We start from the raw sequence: 22,223 nt of genomic DNA, 5'->3' as shown, positions 1-22,223 counted from the left end.
TGAAGTGCTTGTGTTTTATAAATCTAGTTTAACACATTGGCCTTACTGGAATATTTACCTGAATATTTCAATTCCCTTATCTTTCTGTGACAAATTAAAGGTTCATGAACCCACTCTGACTCAGAATTACTGTTATATTCATTACCATACAGTATTTACATCTTTACATTGTCTTTAAATGGGAAAATAACAACATGCAAAAAATAAAAATACAATCCAGGAGAGGTCTGAAGTTTTGAGGCATACAGAAATCTTATTTTTCAAATCTTGATGTTTCCGATAAAAGTTCAACAATACCTGATATGGTTCAACTTAACCACAAAAGTCTTGGTCAAACTTTGAACTGCCAAGGTTCTGAAATGTGCTATTCAAATAAACTTGACTTATAAATCATATATTTCTCAATAAAAACAATTGTGATGTATTGAATGTTCCTTGATGAACGTCAATGTACGCCAGGGAAATATTTGATAAAAGCATAGATATTGCAAACTACAACAAATTAGTGGACAATACAAAATGTAGCTTTTGTCTCCCTCTAGTGGTGATAGACCAGAATTATCAGACGGCAAGAAATTAAAGTGAATTTTTGTTTTAAAAATTCTCCACAAAACATCTTAGGAACAAAATGAACATATGAAAGTGTATGCATGTCTCACGCATATAACTCTGAAAATCCAAGAGCGGTATTAAACATTAACAGTTTCGTTTAAGTTACATTCACCATCTAACATGAGAAATTGTATTTGATTTTTCTTCAATTTAACATATTTGTTAAAATATGTCGCTATGTCATCACAGTATCAGGAGGCAAATAATCTGATAAAATAAATAAATCAAGCTCCTCTCCCTTCTTCAAGTGCTAAATGCAGAAATACACAGCTCTGTCAAAACCAACCAATAAGAACCAGGGGGAGGGTGTTATCGCTGTCAATAATCCTCGTGTACGGCCTGCTCACACCCTCTCTGATACATGGAGGATCAATGATCCATGGAACATTTCTTTTCTGGAGTGACCTTTCCAGAAAGTTTGAGACTATAAGCTGGTAAGTTGGGTCTGTGCTAAGAAACTAAAAGATTTAAATAAACTCAAAGATTTTACCATGAAAAGGTATTAAATGTCCCGGTAGTTGCAAAAACTGTGGTCACGATATCACTTACTAAGGGATGTTTCATCAAAGATCAGTCAAAACCAAACTGGCGGCGTTCCCAGTTAAAGCAACTCATGACGCCCTCTTTATCCGTTTAAAATGCACAAACAATTAGGAACCAGGAAAACTCTGACCTCTGAGGAAGCAGTACAGTCGGTTGACCTTGCTGTTCTACGATTTGCTCTCTGACTGTTGGCTGCATGTTTAGCCAGGTAATCACCTGCTAAGCCTCTCTAAAGGTGACAGGGCATAGAGAAGGACAGAAATCATGTCTGACAGGAGTCTCTGAAATCATTTACGACCAAGACGGACCGAGAAGCGCTCTGCTCCTGCAGCTCAACTCCCTGTCGTTTTCCCGGCACTTAGGTTAGAGATTCGACAAGGTAAGCAGTCTGGAGTGATAACGGAGAACCATGTCTGTTGTGGCAGTGAAGTAAAACGGCCCAGATAATTATTTTTTGTAAGTCTACAGAGAGTATTTTCTGTTTATATCTTGAATCTCTCTGTATTGCAGCATGTCCAAAGCAGCAGACAGGACCTCTTCCACAACGTCTGCCGATTCAGCCTTAGGAGACGGGTAGGTTTGAAACTCTTGTAATCTTAAATTAATATAGCTTTAAGAATGCCAAGCAACTTGACGTGTTTGTTCTCTCACTTTCTTCAGCAAAGATGGTGGCTCTAAAACTAGCACAGCCACAAACTCCCCATCGGGTTCAGTTTCTGAGACACCAAAGAAATCCTCAAAGAAGGCCAAGAAAAACACAGAGAGCATGAACAAAGTCTACAACTCCATCCTCAACAGTGTTTTTGGGGCCGTAAGTAGCCAATACGCCAAACAGTTGAATGAAAACTACATTAATCTTCTTAAACAGCAGAAGTTTTTCCACGCACAGCTACATTTCTTTATCTCGACACAAATGCATATACAAAATAAGTCTTATGGCTTGTTCTGGATCTTTCCGACGCTGCTGGCTCTGATCCTGGTGTCTCTGCTGCATTAGTGGCGCTCTAGGACAGGCTTAATGTCACAGTTTGTTAAGGTTATCCACCAGAGAAGTACTCCAACACCACTTGTTTGTCCATTAAAACTAGCCTTTGTGTAAAGTGTTCTGGTGGTTTTAATTATTAATTGATAATGTTTTGTTTGCTTTGGGTATAAATGTAACCTGAGAAAGTCGCCCACATCTCTTAGCCACTCGTCACAATGAAAAAAGACAAAGTTTCTTTTAGTGATTTTCACATTTTGTTAGTTTAAATATATCAAAGCACCCGTTTTATTTCCATGAAACTGTATTCCCTGTTTCAACAGGACAGAGACCTCGCTCAGGCGGAAATAGACGGTGAGTCTCATTTCTGCAGCTCAGTATTTATGTCAATAATAGAAACTTGTTAGTGGTTAGAAAGTTAAAATCCTTTTTTTTCAATGTTAAAATATAATGGAAGTCCTTCAAAAATAAGTTGAATTACCACTTAATTTCCATATAGTGTGATTTTTATGATGAAATTTTCCTTCAGTTTAGTTATGAAATAACATGTGCATTAATTGTATTATCCCGTTTAGTTTTTATGAAATCTTTCATACTTATTTAAGCTGCAGCTACACGATTAAGCATCCCCGGAGCTGTGAGTATTTTCTGAAACTTCACAGAGTTGCAAGAAGCCTTCAAAGAGTTCGACTACGACCAGGACGGCTATCTGAACTACAAAGACGTGGCTGAATGCATGAGGACCATGGGATACATGCCCACCGAGATGGAGCTGCTGGAGATCGTACAACAGATCAAGATGAGAAGTGAGTCTGACGGGAAAAACATTTTGAATTTTTAACTCTCAGATCTGCAGTGAGTTTTTGTTTGAAATAGAGGATTCTGGCACAATCTGGACTCTGACATATTTGAAAGCAATGTTGCAGCTGATTTTGTTTTCATTTTTTTTAATGAACACGGTCCTTTTCTTTTCTTTACATTTTGATTCATAAATTCTTGCACTCATTTTTAGCACTTCAGCATTTAATTTATTTAGTTAAACTTGTTGATAATTTAATCAAGTAAAATGTCTGATTTGAAATAAAGTCCGTCGTTAAATGTTGATGAAAGAGCTAACAAAATTAAAGAGCCAACAGATCTTTTAAATCCTTCAAATCTTTTGATTAAAGTCCACTTTCACCACGTCTTTGATTTCGCCATTTTTCATCAACAACAAAATAAAGACTGAACCAATTGAACGTGTTTAATGTGCCTTTGATTCACTTTTTATTTTATAAAAGGTGCGGATCAAATGTGGTGAAAATCAACTCTTTTTGCCGTGTTTTTTTTTCCTGTCTCTCCTTTAGTGGGCGGGTTAATGGACTTTGAAGATTTTACCGAATTGATGGGACCGAGGATGATGGGAGAAACCACAAACATGCTGGGACTCAAGGAACTCCAGTCAGCGTTTTTACAGGTCGGCTACTTAAAAAAAGATCCAGTGAAATTAGTGGAAAGATGAGAACAATTAGAGAAAAGCTTGTTGAAATGAAATTTCACTGCAAAAAAAAAAAAAGAAGCTGTATAGAGAGAATAGACAAATTAGAGCAAATTTCAGATACATAATCAGAATTTTTTTTCTTCACAATACTGTAGTTTGACTTGGATGGAGATGGAAAGATAAACCAGGACGAGATGAAAGAAGCTCTGAAAAGTCTTCTGGGGGAGAAGCTGAAGAAGGGAGAGCTGGAGGAGATCCTGAAGGAGCTGGACGTTAATGCAGACGGAAGCATCGACTTTGAAGGTGGGAGGTCATCAAACTTTCCATTTTCCATCAGAGATGGCCGAGGACACAATTCTGACTCTGTGTTTCGTTCTGTTTCATTTTCAGAGTTTGTGATGATGCTTTCTATTCACTGAAATCGCAAAGCAACATCTACATGGGCTTATGACAAGCACTTAACAGACGGACAAAATTTTATTAAATAAATCAATATTTCGTAAATCTTGCTTCAATGAAGACAAATACATCTGTTTTCAAACACGATTTTGTTTGTAACGTGGATGTAGACTTTTAGTGTTCAACTATGGAGCTGTAAAAAAAAACCCAACCTATTAACTAATTCGACTTGCATTGTACTGAAAGCTGAACATGCTGAATGGTATTTCAGTAAGTTACTGAGTTTGTTGCTTTGTCATATTATGTAAATAAAACATTATAATCCCTTTTTTGTTATTTTAATAAATAAATTCAAGCCTGTGATTCTGTGGAGTCTGTGATTTCTTCATTACAACAAAGATTATATCAGCCTCACAATCTCACTTTATTCAGAAAACAAATTTTTTTTAACCATGTGAAATTATTACATTCGCATCAGCATCTAAATAATATAAGTTAAATATAAATGATCCACTAATAAACCAGGTCTAATCTGCACTCTTTAAAACCAGAGATCAAATAAAAGGCGGCCTGTCGGAATCACATTTGAGTTCAGGTTCAAGAGCATTAACATATCAGAAGGTCAGCACTACTAGTGACCGACTCTGAGCCATACTTTAAGTTTTAAGATATGCTCACACACTTCAGCAGAGTGTGAACACATGTAAAGCCCACTCCCTCACAAAACAAAACAAAAAAGGTGGAGTTTTTGCATATAGAGAAGCCTTAGTAGCATCCATCCTAACGACAGGAAGTGGGTTTAAACACACGATTTCACCCATAAATTAAGAGTTTTGTTCTTCAGATATATGTTTTGAAACTATGTTTCTGTAGTTCACAGCTTGTAAAAATCTAACATAAAAGCATTGATTAGGCTTCAATTTAATCTTTCTAAATATGAACTAAATTGTATTACAACCAATAATAAAAACAATATATCTAATTAAACATCTACTCTTGGAGGATATTCAAGTTTGTAACTTTGTGCAAACAAACCCCCCAAAAAAGTCACAAAACTCCCATGTTTGGACTGAACATTTGAACTTTGCAAAAAATAAAAACTAAATTAAAATCAATAACTGCAAATGACAGTCATTATTGTCATGTCTAATTTTGAGATCATAAACAGTAATATCAATTATGAATGCAGACTGTAATTTGAATAAAACACTATTTTATTGTAACTATTTTTAAATTCAGATTTCATTCTTTCTTTCTTTCTTTGTCTATAAAAGGATCTTATTTAATTCCACAAATATGGAAATATCAGCTGTTGAATAATTGCATCAGATTTTTTTCATTTACAAAGCAGGATGACCAGGGTCTTCCAAGAGTAATGTTTTCATATTTGTCATCCTGAAACATACAGTCCAGGTTTGTCTTCATATTTTAAACATTTACTGCTAAATATATGATTTAGAAGATCTTTCTTCTTGGCTTAATTTTTTCTTTTATTTCATCCGCCTCTTCAGGGAATGTTCACTCTGACTTTTGTAAACTTTGTGACTCTGAGAAACACCACCAATAAGCAGGCTTCGTAAACAAATACACCTACAGCCCTGTTAAAAAAAAAGAAAGTACACCCTCTTTACCTTCTAGCAGACTAGAATTTTGTGTTTTAGGGAATAACTTTTCCATAATGGACTCATCTTTTTGAATTGTTGTGTGTCTAAGTAATTCACACATTAACATTTAAAAGTGGAGGAGGGTGTGCTTTCTTTTCAGCATGACAGTACGTTTAAACCAGCATGTGATAATGCGATAATGCTCACATAGTTTTTTTAGGGCTCAGGTTCTTCAGATTGTTCACACTGATACAGGATGCGCATGCAGTTAAAGCTGTACTGTATGCTTTTAAGGTTGTTTCAACAGTTCTTAGAACTATTTCATTTTATGGCAGAAAAAATTAAGTTCACCACAACACTTCTATAATAGCTATACCCACATTAGTAACCAATTCATTTAGTTTTTATCTCTATATTGTTGCTGATTTAGATGTCATTAATCCTTCTTTTCTATGTTTTGTTCATTCTTTAAGTCCTATTATACAACAAACCTGAAATTTTCCTCACTTTATTATATCCAGTTTTCAGTAAAGAGCAGAAGAGCTGCTAGCTATAAAAACCATGAAACTCTGATTCGGTGCCCTGAGTCTACAGCTCGTTGCTCTGCTCATCTGCAAACTCAGCCATGATGTCGTGAATCCAGACGTCATGTTCCTCGTGCGAGGTGTCCGCCAGGAAGACGCTCAGCTTCCTGTCCCATGGGTTGACGGCGTCCTGCGTGGCCTCTAGCTGGGCCACCAGAGGTTTCTTCTCCACATGGTTCCTGAAAACGATGGAGGCTTCCTCTGACCACAGCCGCTGCTTCACTCCTGCAGGAGAAGCAAGAAACAGTCAGTAAACCTGAGTTCAGATTGTGGCAAAATCTAATACTAGAGCATGGAATAATTTAAAAAAAGGCATCCTAAGGTGCAGGGAAAACTTATTATTAATCTACCAACAGATTTTGGACCTGCTGTGTCACAGTTTCAGACACCGCTTAATATTTAAAAACAAAATCAGAAACTTAATTTCTCATCAAACCACAGAAATACAGTGTCTATCTAAAGTAATCGCACTCATTTACCCCAAAAACATAATTTTTTAAAACTGGGATTACATGAGAAGATAGACTGGATTGCTGAGCATACCTTAAAACTGAATAGTGAAACTATAAAGGTTGCACCCTGGACTTCCTCCCTGTCAGTACTCACCAGCCAGCTGAGCCTGGATGCCCTGGAACGGCAGCTGTCTGAACTTCTTGGTCAGCGTCCGGAGCTGACTGCAGCTGACCAGCTCATGTTTACCATAATCCAGCTCATAAACAGAAACCAGTCCATTGGTCAGAACTCCCTTCACCAACACACGGTGCCAACTGCAAAGTAGTTGGAGAAATATTAAGGTTTTCCACTCATATGAACAGAGAACTAATTTTACCAAGCTCTCAATAGAAAACTAGCTGCTTGTATCTGTTGGTTAATGAAATAAAGTTAACGCTCACTTGTTTTCAATTTTAGCAGCATAAATCTGATTCTTCTCCACTTTAAATGGTTTCTCCTCAGTTTTATTGTAGGAAAGTATCATTTCTCCCATCAGCACCACCAGTTTGTACATGTCTCTCCAGGGCTGCAGCACAAAGTGTCCTGGGTGACACGCCACAGACACGTACACATCCATATTGTGTCCTGTAAATACACAAAATGACAGCACTGAATGGTGGAACATTTTAATTAAGAATGCCAGAAAAAAAACGAGGTTTTCTTTATAGGATTTACGCTTTGCATTCTTTATTCTCACCGACTGGCGGTAGCTCTAGCAGTGGCGGCAGCTGGAGGAGGCCGGAAGGTGATGATGGTGTTCCAGGAGGGCTGGTGGACGCTGTGTTTCCTCCTTCTTTAGGTCCTGACAGCGTCCTCCTGGGATGAGGCTTGGCTGGGACAGAAGCCGACGTCGGACTGCCACTGGTGGAGTCACTGCTGCTTGAGGTCTTGGAGGAAAACGGGTTTGTGGAAATCTTGGTCGGGCTGTGAAAAGAGATAAACAGATAAAAAAAAAAGCCATTTACAGATCTTAATCAGAAGAGAACTTCATGAAGCTGAGTGGGAAAGCAGCAGATGAGACCTGTGGCTGATCAGGAAGACATCTGGTTGCTGCTTGAACAGGTCGGACTGGGCCATCTGGTGGTTGAGGCTGCGGGACGGGTCGAGGAAGTTCTTGTCGGTGAACAGGTGGACACAGACGCAGTGCTTGGTTTCATCCACTTTGGCAACCTGGGTAGTGTGGAGGTTTGTGAATGAAATTTTGCAAAAGTTGCACCCTCCAGATTGACCTTGCATTATCGTACAGCTATGAAATTCGGTATACTTCTACAACTCCCCAAGACAAACAGAAAATTCTCTGGCACCCAAACAGGAAGTTGGGTATTTTGGATTGAAGTTCCAATTTTCACCTCATTTTGACCAAAACTCAATTGACTTCTGATTTGGTCAGTTTGCTCACTAGGCATGGGTGATTTAAAGTTATCAAAATGGTGAGTTTTCAAGCAAATTGAAGAGCAAACCCAGACCTCAAAGTTTGACATCTCGCCATGAAACACAAAAAATTGAAGAAAAGCCACAAAATAACAAATTAACAGGAGGAGAGAAAGTATTTGTTCCTCAATCACATCCAGCTCACAAGAGGATATAGAACAAGGTGATAGTTTAGTGATCTTTAGTGGTGGGCAACGATAACTAAAAGGTTAGTTGTGTTAACCCAAAAGAACTAATCATAAACATTAGTTCCACTGAAGAACTATCCCAACATAGTTTTTAAAGGCATGCTAATGCTAACGTGCTCAATCCAACCATGTTGATACTCACCATGACATGCTACAAATATACCACTCTCAACAGGGTCAAGTTTGTTACTGCACACCTGCCTCCACAATACAGGAAGTGATTTCAGTGGTTTCAGTTTGAAGTTGTTGAGTATTGCTAACTCTGTTGCTGATTTTGCTTACTTGACCACGGTAGGGCTTCGGTCAGAAAGCACAGAACATGAAAGTCCATAGTTCTACAATGATGCATTCTGGGTACAGGATAAATGTAATTTTCAGCACTGATTCAGAGGTGGAGAACAAGAGAAAACAGTTTCCACCCACTTCAAAATAAGCATGAGTGTAAACGATAACCAAAATTCAACACAGATGTTAAACTTTATTCAAATGAGAGTTTATAAAACGTCCGAGCAAACTAATGCTTTACAAGTTAAATTAAGGGAAGCTAAGTGCGCTAAGCCATTTAAACGTTAGCGAAAACGCTAGAGAGCTACAAGAAATGTTAGCTATACTGTTAGCGCATTAGCAGAAGTGTGCATATCAACTGTAATCTTTTTGGGAAATTAAAGCCATTATCATTTTAATTAAATTAAATTCTTACAACGCATTTCTAAGTGTTAATTACTTTGGAATAGTAAAAGACGGTATTTTCAACAAGGCCATCGTCTGTATAGTTCATCTGAAAGTAAATGGCAAAACAATAAAGTTTAACTCACCTTCATGCTCCAGTCCGAGGTGTTTAACACTTTCTCTCGAAGCCACTGGACAGCGTCTGAAGACCAGGACCCCACACTGACCGCCAGGTCTGCTAGGCAGCACTTCACAGCCTGAGCACGAGTTGTTTAGAACATGACTTTGTATAAAAAACACATTTTCAAAGACAGTGACTGACTTCCTTTCAGTGTTGGACCTGAGGTGGGATGGAGACGAGGTCACGGAGGAACAGTGGCGGGATCTCTCTGAGCTCAAACACCTCTACGGAAGCCTGGACGCCCACGTCTACGAACAGGATGTCCAACACTCTGCTGCCGTGCAGGTTGGTGATCTGGGTTGGAAAACATTGGGGACAAAAGCCTGCATGACGACAGCTATGCTTTCACTACACCTTTAACTCTAAATTTGAGAATAATTATGAGCTGCATCTATTTGTTTGACACTTTACAGTTTGATCTGTCTCCGTCTCACCTCAACACGAGACCATTTGCCTTTATAGCGAGCCAGACATTCTTTCCCACAAAAAGGCCTGGATACCAGAAACTCTGACGTCACCTGGAGAAAAGCAGACATCATGTCCATCCCTAATGAGACTTTTCTGTCTTTTCGTTTGTTCCCTGTCTGGTTTTGTGCATCTGTTTCATAACTAATCTTGAATGACGGGATTTGTTTTTCTATGCCGTCATATATCAGGTTTGGGTTAATTTGTGAAGCATCTAATGCTTAATTAATCATCTTAGCATTTTATCCTCCATGCAGTGACTATTTTCTTCAACAGAGGTTAACAGAGCTCATTATTGAACACAAAGAATTATTCTCTGAGGACAGTAGTTTCATGTGAGCTCGTCTAAATCCCTTCTAAATGTTTGCGTCTTGAAATGACTCAAAAAGAACATCTGCAGACTTCCTCCTGACGTAAAGCAGTAATGCTTTAAAGGACAGCAGAGGTGCACCTAGAAAAGCAACTGCTTCCTGTTCTGCTAACAGATTAAGTTCCTTGGGAATGTCTTTACTCCAGATTATCGGCTTAATCTCAATCTGTACTCAACACTGCATGAGAGGAACAACACGGCACCACAAAACTTCTAGTTCGATTTAGTTTAGTTGCTGATATGCATAGCAACTTTAAGGATCCTGTATAATACTACTAGTAAAATACTTTTATATCAATAAATAAGTATGGCACATATAATGTATTGTATAGTTATAAAGCAGTTATAAAAAATACAAACCCAAACATTAATTAATTTAATGTACACAGCCATAAAAATTTATTTTGTAATTATTGAGTAAGGGACAGATTTATACAAGTTCTTTTCTTCTTCCTGCTCCCCTTTCTCTCATGTAAAGCAAGTGTTGTAAGTACATGTGTTTGTGAATTAATAACATTTGTTTAATTGAGTGAATAAATTGATTTGTTAATTTAAAAACTCCTTGATATATAAAGGCATTTTAAATACAAAATCTGGAGACCTTCACGAATCTAATTCATTTATAAAGCACACGTCATACTGAAAGAAACTTAAAGTGCTGCACAAAAATAATGAAAATCATCTTATTTTGTATGATAAAAACTTTTTAAAACTTTTAAAAAATGTTAGCATGAGGAACATACTGCAGTCTTGCTACCTGTGTGTGGAAGTAATTCTCTATTTTCTGCAATATCTCATTCAGCTTAGTGAGTCCTCTGGAGGGAAGCTGGCAGTAAATGGTCCCATCGGAGCAAACACTGCTGACGGTCACATTCATATAGGCGCTGTTCACCTGCGGATAAACAGACGTTTAGCTGCCGTGAACTCATAGACCTGAAAACACACACCCTGGCCTCCTGTGTACCTGCAACGGACTCGCTAGCGTCTTGTCCTGTAGGGATTTTATGCAGGCGGCATTGATGTTCACGTCATCGTCCTGAGACGTGTCGTACAGAACCACCAGAGGGACGGGACCTCGCTCTAAGATTTCGGCCAGGAGGATCCGTCCACTCGCCATCGCCTCAAACGTCTTCAGAACCAAGGGCTCCTGACAGAACGGCTCCAGGCCTGAGCAGGAACAGTGAAACCAGTTTTTAATTCCAACTACTCTCTCTTTTAGAATAGAACTTTTCTATTTGTTAATTTTTACACTACAATCACAAACGTCAATGTGTTTCATGAAACGTTGAGGAGATAATTCAGCTCTCTGATTCATGTGTGTTTAAATTGGGATACAAGAGTTGAGGATGTGGGTTGGATTTAATGGGATTCTAACCATGGGCATACCACACTTTACTGATTAGCTGTAAAAATAAAAGTCATTACATTTTGCAAGGAAATCATGGATAATTTTCTTTACTTCACATCTATACCCTTCTTGTTACTTCCTGTAAAAGTGGAGTTTATCCTCTCCTCTGTCGCTACATGCATGCTCAGTATGAAGAATTGCTGGAACGTCATTGACAGTGCAAGTGATTTTCTGCAAGTCAATGACTTTACAATTCGCTGAGTTTTCTTTGATAGAAACGTCTTAAACTAATTTGAAAAATAACCTGAAATTAGTGTATTGTTTGGCAACTAGGACTAATTGAAATGTATGTCACTGATTTGAAATAACTTTTTTTGTAAAGACAACATTTGTTGTGCATTGTTACAATATAAATGTACCAAATTGAATTGAATTCAGTAGTATTTGTGGTTATCAATGTGCCTTAATGTGAAAAAGTTCAATGGCACCGTTAGTAACTCACCTGCTAGCTTACACTTGGTTGCCTGGAAAGGCAGCTTGAAAAACTTCTCATGCAGCTCCAACACTTTGCTTTTACTGATCACCTCTGAGAAGCCGTGATCCACATAGTAAACCTGCAGATGCAACAGCAAATGAGTTACCAAACTATGCAAAAACATAAAATCTTACCAAGTGTTTTTGATCTAGTTTCTAGTGCAAATATGCTAGTGTTAGTGACATGGGAAAATATCTTGTTATAAGTGACATAATCTGCCAGTGGAAATAGTACTTTTACATCAAGGTACTTGTAAGTGTACAAAGATGTTTGCACTAGAAATTAGACAAAAATTCTTGTTAAGATCTTACTCAGTGTTTCTCATCGTTGGTTGCTCCTTGGTTTTGTGCATTTACCTTGACTTTGTCAGACATGACTTCACATATTTGTGCCCTCAGGATCTCCTCCTCTTCCTCAGCCCGGACTGCGACGAGTTGGCCGGAGGAAGTAGAAGACAGAGGGGCTTGCTGGCTTTTGTCTAAGCCATAATACTCCCTCATCTCGTCCTCCATGGAGTCCTGCGCCACCGAGTACCCCTCGCCGATGTACCTGCCAGAGGAGGAGCAGTGGGCAGTGAGATGTCCGCTCCATCAGCTACTAAAAGGACAATTGGCTTCCCTCCCACCTCAGTATAACAGTGTTGGTGTTGGTGGCCTCCATCACCAGAACGGAGGGATATTCTTCCTTGGGGATCTGCAGAGTCGGCACCTTGTGGTTGCTGAGACTCCTCCTCAGCTCAGTCCTCACATTCAGCTCCTCTTCGCTGGCGGACGAGCTCCTCCTATTGCAGTTCTCATCCTCCCCTCTGACGCTGCTCCGCCTGTACAGGATGGCCCGCTGGGGGTTGTCAGACATCGGATAGTTGATGGTGCAAATGTCGGAGAGGAGGTCAAGGTTCTTCAGCACATATCCGGGCAGTTTAATCTTGTAAAACAATAACAGAATGATGTTAGCAACATTTGCACATGTAGGTAAATTGATGGTGTTTTCATACCAGATAGTCCTATAGGCTTGTTTGATTGGGGACCAAAATTGCAACATTTGTTACATTTTCAGCTGCTGCGGTTTGCTTTGACACTGAACTCTGTGGCATCAGATTTTAACGGTTGGAGGATTTCTCTTTTGTCTTTTGCAAAAAACCATAAGTCAATTCTCCCTCTAGCGCTAGACTGTCAGTTTTGTTCTGGTTGTATTTACCAAGTCCGCTTGGTATTCACATACACAATCGTACCACACCAGAGTTCCCTCCAGCCGAACCAAAACCTAGGTTTTTAGGTGGACCAGAGTTTGCTTTATTGGTCTGGATCAGAGTTTGATTCTGTATTCACACCTCCCCAAACAAACCGGACTAGAGTTGGATCAAAGCGGACTAAATAGGACCGGTGTGAATGCACCCAAAATGTGTATCAAAGTGTGTGTCACTAACTTTGTATGTGTCCTGGAAGAGCTTTGGCAGTGCATGAGCCCACAGACCACTGGAGTACTTCATCAGCAGCTCCTCCAGTCTCTGCTTCAGATCAGGGCTGAGGGCTGCCGGGGAGGAAGGAGGGCTGGGAGACCAAGAGGAAGACTGGGGAGACTGGGAGGATGGGGAAGACCGGGGAGACTGGGAGGATGGGGAAGACCGGGGAGACTGGGGGTATGGAGGAGATGGGGGAGACCGGGAGCCAGATCGAGCCAGAGGGTTGATGTGGGGCCTCTTCTGGACTGGGGAGGCTTCAGCAGGCGAGGTGGTGGAGTTAACGGTCTGGGAAGGGACGGGTGTGTTGGTCTGTTCCGTGGCGGGATAGAGGAGCAGCTCCGAGGAGTTACTGCCACAGGTTTTCTCCACCTAAAACAAAAACAACAAGTCAACAACCAGTTTTGTTGTACACTTGAACGTAAACAAAAGCTGACTTTTTACATCTATAAAGGGTTGAATTAATGTATTCCAATGAAAGAGTCCACAATATCTTTGATGTGGCTCTTTCTCACCAAGTTTTTATTGTAATTTAAAATAAATTTCAGCATTTTGGGTCAAAACTCAAGTAAATCTAAAGGGTTAAATTAAAAACAAAAATAAAGGCTCTTTAATGTTAAGAAATGTACAAGTTTCTGTTGGGTAAAGCAACAAGACATTAAGTTCTTTGACAATTGTCCATAATAACGTTTTGTTTTTTTTCCAAAACATTTGTTTTCAAGACTGCTCAGTAAATTTATGAATCATAATTTACTTTTTGGTGGCTGCCTTCCTGAATCAAATAAAACTAGCAATATATCTCTTTTTAGGCAAATTAACATTTTGCTTAAGTGGACTAAAATGATTAATTCCTCTTGTTGTATTGGGACCATTGAGAGCAGGTACTTATTCTCACCCCAAAGAAGGGGTATGGAGTGTAACTTGTGTCTACATTTACATTCGCAAAGCAGCACAGCGCTGCAGGACTGGCTTCAAAGAGGAAAGAAAGGTTGGTGTGGATCTGCTTACGCCAAGTGAATCTGTTGTTCAGTGCTACTAAAAACCCAAGCATCTAAACACCTTAGTGTAGCCTTGTCCTGTTTCTGAACCTTCTGATTTGACATTTACAGTTTTCAGCTCTCTAGTTTACTAAATTTCAATTAGCTTTTTTGCTAAAAGATATTCATGAAAAAGCAAATTATTTAAAACTTTCAAAGCAGTTCAGATTGAGTGCATACAATGCATATGTGGGTCCAGGTCTCCAGGTCTTTGATGGCCTCTGAGGGCAGGTCCTGTCTGTACAGCTCTCTGTAGATCTGAGGCAGTTTGGACACCCAGAAGCCATTGCTGTACTTGGCCAAAATCTCTCTGATGCGACTCTGAACCTGCTGAGGCTTGTAGGGGTTTCCTCTGCCCGGCCCAAAGCTCTCGTTTAGATTCACCGGTGCTGGAGGGAAAACAGCAGAGCAGAGGAAAGATTATTTCACAAACACAAGAATAACACATCAGTATTATTTTGAAAATATAGTATACATGAATCGATACATATATATATTGTATATGAACCCAATTTATCAGATTTGGAGGAATTGTGCCATCAGAATACCTCACTAGAGTTGTACTTTGACTAGATCTTTTAGGTATTTTTACAAAGCGAGGAATGCAAAACAACCGACTCAACATCCCCCCCCCCCCCTACAGTAGTGATTCCATACTGATGGTGAAGAGTTGCAGTTTAGAAAAAGTATCACTTACGGCCGGTCTGTTGTGAATTTCTGGAAAGGTGAGCTTGCATCTCCTTCTGAAACCGCGTCGGGAGGATCATCCTCTTGTCTGGTCTGTACAAAGAGAACCAAACAGGGAGGTGAATACATATTTATTTGTTTGTTTTTCAAAGTAAAACAAGAAAAGGAAATGTTGAAACTAAATGTTTAGTAACCTCTCTGTTATTCTTTTAGACCCATGGTTTTGAAAAATGTATGTTGAACATTATACTCCCACGAATTTACTGCGAATCTGCAAACTTTCTACTGCAAGTGAAACTGATAGCTTACCTTAGTTTTTGACCAAATTTCAGATTATTATCATCTGACTTCATGAGGGCAGTCAGAACATCTGAATCTCAGATTGTTCGTTAATCTTTAAATCTAATAATAATAATAAAACAAATACAAAAGTAGCGCACCTCGTCCTGATGCAGCAAAACACTTTGAATCTCTCACCCTTGATCCAAATGGACACGTCGTATTCAGAATGGGAGTTCATAAAAAAGTGACACACATGCTGTACCTTTAAGACCCAACAGAATTTTATGTACCCCCTCATTTCTTCACACTTAGACATGTGTGTTGTTTTGCAACATATCAGCATTCATTGGAAGATTGGAAACTGTTACAGGAGTCTTAGTCAATCAAATCTGTTTCTTGTATTGAAAACCAGACAAAATATTCAAGGATTGGCTTATAGTCAAAGCAGAACTTGGTCAGGAAATTAACTCAAATTTGCTCCCTTTTAAGCAAGTATACTGAGGAAAAATAAAAGGAGTAGGATTTGATTAAAGTTGTATTAACTTTGCAACTTTTAAGATCTAAATATTTAAATGTTAAAATATTTATTTATAAAGTCATTAAGTATTTGCCAGTTATACAGCTTTAGACCTCAAGAAAAGAACAAAAACGGTAATTTTCTCTACAACTTTTTGATTGTAGAGTATTCTTTGTATTCTCTGGGATTAAATACAGACAAATTCATTTTCATAAGAAGAATCAATGATATTATGTGGAACCTACACAATCCCTTTATATCACTAAATTGCTAACTTCTGCAGAATACCTCCCTCTCTCAAAAACATTGTTTTTGTATGTCTTCGTGAAAACTTACTTTTCCTTTGTCATTAAATTAAACCGTAACTCAGCCTTTTGCACTACGGTTTTCAGTTTTGCAACCTTTACTCATGCCCACAAATGAAGATGACGTTGACCTGCTGCCAGAAAGATCTACATGGACACACACAGATATGCTGATTCACTCTGTGTTGGTTTAGAAGAGTTAATCTATCAGAGAATAGAGGAGGGATTAAAGAGGTTTATGTCCCCCTGAGCTGGGCTCGTGTCCCCTGCCAGTACACCGGGACTCCCATCCTGGTTTCCCTTTGTACTGCAAAAGCTCAGCAACAAAATGGACTTGGATGGATGTTAGTGGGTGAACCAGTCACAGAGTTAAGGTTAATCATTCTGTCAATGCAACGTCAGCTGAGTATATCTAACAATTTAATCTTTATTTTTAAAGGTTTTGTTGGCTCTAGTGGCCTTTATTTGAAAGTAGTTAGACAGGAAAGAGGGTAATGAAAGAGGGGGAAGACGTGGCAAATGTCGCCTGGCTGGGAATTGAACCTGCAACCACCGCCACAAGGATTATGGCCTCAATATATGGGTCGTGCTTTGCCCCTGCGCCACCCCAGCACCCGCAATTTAATCATTTTGAGAGTAAATCGTCAATTTCACTTACTTATGAACACTTATTTCACGTAAGCTTGTATAAATTATAAACTGAGTTCTACAGATTTAGTAATTTTATGGATTTGTGTAGAACTACTTCCTGTACACTGAAGCATCCATTAGTATGCTTGTTTCACACATTTAGTTGAATGATGCTCCTGCTGTTGACACTTAGAGAGTTAAACCAACATATTTAGAGTCTGATCAGCAATTGAAATGAATCAAGCTCAGCAGCTCTAACTCACCTTTCTGTCGGTAGGTTCCCTCTCTTATAGGCTTTGTACTGACTGGACAGCCTGTAAGGATGTACCCCAGACCGAGCCTCTGACAGGACATCCCTCAAGTCTCTGAAGTCTCCATGTCCAGCTCCACGGCCGCCGCCTGCTCCTCTTCCTCGGCCTCGGTGGTTTGGCTGCCTCAGAGAGGTTTGGGGTTTAGCTGATAAGAAAAATGCCACAAATTAAGTGAGGGACTCAGCTAAATCTGATGGGGAAGCGGGATATTACATTTGTCTGGTTTACAGTTTCAAAGACACTGGAGGAAAAATGTTCTGGTAGATTTGATGAAAAACCTAAAATCAGCTGCTACTAGTTCACTGTACCTCTGAAGGATTTCAGACAAGTCATGTATTGCATGTAGCACTTATAGGTATGTGTAAAATAAAATAAAATAAAATAAAATAAAATAGCAAAAGCTTGTAGATGTTAATCAGATGAGTGTGTGAAAGAAATTGGGGTTTAATTGACATTGTGTTATTCAAGGATAATCAGGATTTGATTATTGCTTTATTTTATATTCTTATCATGATCACATGTTTTTATTCTGTTATTAGAACATCTTTTTAACACATGCGCAGATCATAAAAGGTAGCGTGTACTGGTGGGTGCACTTCTGCCAATAATAACAGAGCTAATGTTTTGCGTTTTGCCTACTTTGAAAACATTTCTAGAGCACTTAGCTAATTTCATTTCTGCAGATAAATTCTACTTAGCTGTTTTGTAAACTTTCAGTTGAATTATTGGTAGTCAGCTGTTAGAATTCGAGCTCTTATTTTTAAGTGGGTGAAGATAATTTCTTTCCTCATCTTCGCTCCACGCCCCCCCAGTAACTTTATTTACAATGTTGGTATGGTGAGAGGTGAGTCATCTTTCAAAGTTTTCATGTAATTAGAGTTATTTTGAGCTGATCTATTTGTATTTTTCGATGTTGTTGTTTGACTCTTTTTTTTCCCCATATTTATAAATTTCTAATTCTTTTTTCAAAAATGTTCACTTGTATTCAATATGGTTACAGAGAAACTTTTCATTCATGTTCAAAAAAAGTGCACAGACTTCAGGAAAATGTGGCAACATTAATTATTGCTAATTAATGCAACATGGTTTTTAAATTCCTCTTGTGATGTCATTCACACATGCAGCAGAATTTGTAGTTTCCTCCCACATTGCATTCAGTCAAATTTGTATTTGTCTCTATATACTGCAGAGAAAATCCACAAATTTAACTGAACTGTGTTCTTATTTTCCTGGCACATTTGTTGGTGAAAAGAAAATACTGAATGTGATGGCATAATTAATTTAACTTACACTAACCAGGCCTCTCATCTTTACAATATTACATCAGCCAAGCTGAGCATGACGTCACATTTCTGTTGCATGGCATCAGAAGTGCGCTGCTACTCATTCTTCCTGCTGCTGCTGTGCCCACTCATTCCTCAATCCCCCTTTCTTCTAGAACTTTCCACTGCTTTGACATCCACTCTGCTTTTACTCCCACTGATTCTGCTTTTATCGCACCGGTAGCAACAAGAACCGACCACCAGCTTTAAGAGCCTTAGTCAGCAGACAGTTTCTGCCCGAGCCCCGGAGTCAACACACACAAATGCAGAACCATTCCCATGCAGATAGAAGTAAGGACAACCTCTCACACGCACTAAGACTGAACGTCACATCACCTTGCCGACATGGACTCACAGCTCCTGGTCTGTCTCTGCCTGAATATCAATAACCCCGGCAGTGAGAGGAGGATGAGAGGGAGTGTGGAGGAGAGCTTGATTTGTGCATCAGCTTCTCTTCGTTTGCAGCTTAAACTGCATCACCCCACCCATCTCCCTCCTTTCCTGTCACCAGTCCGTCCATCTCCTCAGTGCTTCAGCGTTTCTCTCCGCCTCTGTTCACCTCAAACCTCCTCGCTGTTACGTCCCCTTCTCTCTCTTTCTCCCTCCCCACCATGCCACCACCACCCATCCCCTCCTCTGACTCTAAGAATATTCTGCAGCATCACCGTCTAGCAGCATCGCAAGAATAAAAAGTTGTCTGCTGGTTCCTGCATTAAAGTCGCAGATATGCACACGTATCACAGCTTTTCTGAGTCATTTAGCCAGATAAGGAAAAGAGAAAGGCTGTGCAATGTATGTATAACCGATTGTCGTTGCACACCCGATGAACAAATTCCTAAAATGCCTCGAGGGTCGACACAATAACAGTAAAAAGAGGCCAGTCGTTCATCTTCAACCAGACAGGCTGCAACACAGAGTCTGTGCCTCTGCTGCAATATCCCAGCCCTGATTCAGCCACCAGGCTTTAAGTCCATCATTTCACATACATTGACTTGCTAATGCATCCTTTTAACTGTTTCACATTTTATTTAGATATCATGATCATTTCAATGTATTTCACTGTGATTTTATGTATCAGACCAAAGGACTAAAGGTTTTCACTTTTTTATTGTTTAATTAAACAATGAAAAATATGGCACGAGTTTGTATTCATCCTGCTTCGCCTTGATAACCCAAAATAAAATTCCAGTGCAGCCAAATGCAGAGAGTGTTTAATTTATTCTCAGCATAAATTCAGTTGTACTCTGAAGGCCATTTTATTAGGCAGTAGAGGTGTGTGATAATGCATATTTTGGTTTGGTCTCTTAGCTACACAAGTATTTTCTGCAAGTTATCACACCCACATATGTGATTTTGCATACAGAATAAACTAGTTTGTTTGGTAAACTCACCATTGAGGACTAGAGGAACCGCCGGTTTAACTCTCATCTGGGTGTTGACCAGGTGGTGTCGGCCGGTTCTCTTAGAGCTGCGTTGTCGGGCCACCACCTTGGCTGTATGTGCTGCCTCCTTGGCTCCAGAGGAAAAATAAACCATCTGAAAAGAGAGACGAAAACATTATCAGGGCACTCTCAACTGTTTCAAAGAGATTTGACTTCTAGCAATTTTGAGGGAATTTACTGAATTATTCTGAGAGCATTTAAACCAACTGATTTCGACATGCTCAAAATGTTACATTTGTTTTAGTTTGCATATTTTATTTGTCACACATTTCTTTCTGAGTACCACATTGTGGCGACACTCACCTCTCCAGAGCCTCCCCTCTCCATGCGAACAGAGGACGTGCTGGCTAGCAGAGCCTCCACTTGGACATGTCCCATCTCTTGGTGCGGGATCTGGTCTCCGGTCAGCTCCTTGTAATCCGACTGCAGACGGGACAATGACACTCCACCTCTGTTGGCCTGGACGATGGCATGCAGCGTCCGTTTCACCAACTCCACTTCAGTCATCTGGGATAAGTAAAAAAAAATGGAAGTAAAACTCAACTTAAAACAGGAAAAAATGTTTATGATGTTATTAAAATATATATTTTTTAAAAATCTTAGTGTTCAAAGGGAACAGATCTTAGCTGCTGATTTAGTCAAATCTGGATGTAATGGGAGAGTGTACAATAATTATCAATCTAACTGAAAACTGCCACAAACAGCCAAATAAAATTGCAATTCATGTTTATTCCTCTTCTGTAACATTATATCAGCAAGTGGGAAACAACAAACTGGTGTTGGCTATATAATGGGTGTGCAAGCTGCAGTTAAACAGCCAAAAGTAGCTCTTTGGCTAATATATTAAAATGATAAATATTGCTCTGTTCTGTTTTGCTTTGAATTTTGATTCTTTTGTTTTGCGCCCCCATGAAAAAACACTGACCCCTTGGTAAATTTGGTCTAGAACCGTACTTTGGGGCAAAGTCTTAGACAATGAGTCCTGTAGTAAATTGTTTAGTTAAAATGAAATAATATATGCTTATAATTGGTAAATAGTACAAAAAGTCAAAATAGGAAGACATTTTCCCTCAACCCTGATAAATTTAGTAATGAATTTATATAAAAAATGCATTTAGAAAAAAAGAAACATCAATGAATGAATCGTTTAAGATTTATTATTGTCACATTTTTGCTTGTACCATTTTTTGCCATATATGAAAATAATGCAGGAGTGTTGAAAAGGTGCAATATCTAGTTCAGACAAAGCTATTTATCTACCATTTTTTTCTTAATTAGCTTTTTTTAATAGTGTAAGTATCCATCCACTTATAGTAAACACTTGCTTGCAAGACTTATTTCAGAAATGGAAACCAGCCTACCACTTAAATCTCCGAAGATTTTGTAGAGATACGTTTTTACTTTTCTCCAATTCTAGTTTAGACAGAACAATCCAGACGGGGGAGAACATGGAGACACACCCTGATCGGCAGCCTCAGCTTTAACCAGCGAGGTCTGACAGATGAAAACTTCAGGACAAGTGTGAAACTTATCGCTTCCAGAGGCGATAAGATATGAAAACATGCAGAAACATCCAGTATCCACGTGGATTAGTTAATATAATTGAGGTGAAATGTACTCATGGACCCCGCTGTCTCATTGCATTGTATTTATCACTTGATGTGGGACAGAGAAACTGACGTAACGCTGTCACTCCAGCTCCACCAAGCTGCTTTTATCTGGTATTTTATTGTTTCGGGCACAAATATTCCTCAAACCTTTATGGTGGATACAAATAACACCTGTTGGATCCGGTACGCTGTCTAGTTTCGGTATCGATTCGAGTTAAATCCCCCGAACGGTTCATGAAAGTGGCGTAAACACGCGCTCAACGGACCGGAAGTGGATACAAATTCACCTTCAAAATAAAACTACCGACGCGTCTTCGGCTGCGGTTACAGTTTTACGTTGAAACCCCCAGACCAGAAGTACAACTATTATTCAAAGCTAGCTTTTTTTTTTTTTTTTAATTATCTCAGGATCAAAATGCATAGTTAACCAAACTTTGTCACCCCTGAGTACTTTATAAAAAGTTGGTGCAAAGAGACAAAAGCTTCCCGACCTTGTGCAGGAAAAACGGAGTGAAGCTGTAGTGGGTCGAGTCGCTCGCTGTCGGAGGTGTCACCGCCACGGGGCTGCGCTGCGGCCGACCGGGGATCGGTATCCCGTGCTACTGCCAAGCCGGGTCCGGGAGCAGCCTCCTTTCCGCCATCTGATTGGTCGCCAAAGCTCTTTGGTTGATTAACAGTGCTGCGCTTTCCAGAAGCTGCAACACAAGGTGGAGGAATTCAAATATTCACTAGATATGG

General features: G+C 39.4%; 2 protein-coding genes across 3 annotated transcripts in view; one reads left to right on the top strand and one right to left on the bottom strand.

Moving 5' to 3' along the window:
- The first annotated feature begins 1,322 nt into the window (after positions 1–1,322).
- Positions 1,323–5,628, top strand: LOC102224922 (calcium-binding protein 2-like). Its single transcript, XM_014468963.2, has 8 exons — positions 1,323–1,534; positions 1,666–1,728; positions 1,816–1,966; positions 2,461–2,491; positions 2,800–2,943; positions 3,484–3,593; positions 3,773–3,920; positions 4,008–5,628. Exons 2-8 carry the CDS (start codon positions 1,667–1,669, stop codon positions 4,034–4,036), a joined length of 675 nt encoding a protein of 224 aa, XP_014324449.1. The 5' UTR covers positions 1,323–1,534; position 1,666; the 3' UTR covers positions 4,037–5,628.
- LOC102224656 (tudor domain-containing protein 7B) overlaps positions 4,422–22,223 on the bottom strand; it is a 21,202-nt gene continuing 3,400 nt past the window's right edge. For both annotated transcript variants that reach the window (XM_005799640.2, XM_023346823.1), the window contains exons 3-22: positions 21,977–22,180; positions 20,179–20,382; positions 19,825–19,969; positions 17,064–17,256; positions 15,077–15,159; positions 14,560–14,768; positions 13,310–13,714; positions 12,509–12,807; positions 12,240–12,432; positions 11,851–11,962; positions 10,965–11,167; positions 10,758–10,892; positions 9,600–9,683; positions 9,325–9,459; positions 9,131–9,241; positions 7,718–7,866; positions 7,394–7,620; positions 7,098–7,281; positions 6,811–6,971; positions 4,422–6,429 (exon numbers count right to left, since the gene is read on the bottom strand). In XM_005799640.2, the coding sequence (XP_005799697.1) occupies positions 6,209–6,429; positions 6,811–6,971; positions 7,098–7,281; positions 7,394–7,620; positions 7,718–7,866; positions 9,131–9,241; positions 9,325–9,459; positions 9,600–9,683; positions 10,758–10,892; positions 10,965–11,167; positions 11,851–11,962; positions 12,240–12,432; positions 12,509–12,807; positions 13,310–13,714; positions 14,560–14,768; positions 15,077–15,159; positions 17,064–17,256; positions 19,825–19,969; positions 20,179–20,382 (3,453 nt within the window). In that variant the 5' untranslated portion in view covers positions 21,977–22,180 and the 3' untranslated portion in view covers positions 4,422–6,208. The remainder of the gene's footprint in view (positions 6,430–6,810; positions 6,972–7,097; positions 7,282–7,393; positions 7,621–7,717; positions 7,867–9,130; positions 9,242–9,324; positions 9,460–9,599; positions 9,684–10,757; positions 10,893–10,964; positions 11,168–11,850; positions 11,963–12,239; positions 12,433–12,508; positions 12,808–13,309; positions 13,715–14,559; positions 14,769–15,076; positions 15,160–17,063; positions 17,257–19,824; positions 19,970–20,178; positions 20,383–21,976; positions 22,181–22,223) is intronic.

The sequence above is a fragment of the Xiphophorus maculatus genome, chromosome 14, assembly GCF_002775205.1.
Source record: "Xiphophorus maculatus strain JP 163 A chromosome 14, X_maculatus-5.0-male, whole genome shotgun sequence".
In the NCBI taxonomy this organism is placed as follows: domain Eukaryota; kingdom Metazoa; phylum Chordata; class Actinopteri; order Cyprinodontiformes; family Poeciliidae; genus Xiphophorus; species Xiphophorus maculatus.
This window is presented reverse-complemented; position numbering and strand designations above follow the sequence as displayed.

Excerpts from the sequence above, each read along its gene's own strand:
- LOC102224922 (XM_014468963.2), top strand. The coding sequence starts at position 1,667 with ATGTCCAAAGCAGCAGACAGGACCTCTTCCACAACGTCTGCCGATTCA. Across the intron at positions 1,729-1,815 it reads GATTCAGCCTTAGGAGACGG|CAAAGATGGTGGCTCTAAAA; the intron begins GTAGGTTTGAAA and ends CACTTTCTTCAG. Across the intron at positions 3,594-3,772 it reads TCCAGTCAGCGTTTTTACAG|TTTGACTTGGATGGAGATGG; the intron begins GTCGGCTACTTA and ends ACAATACTGTAG.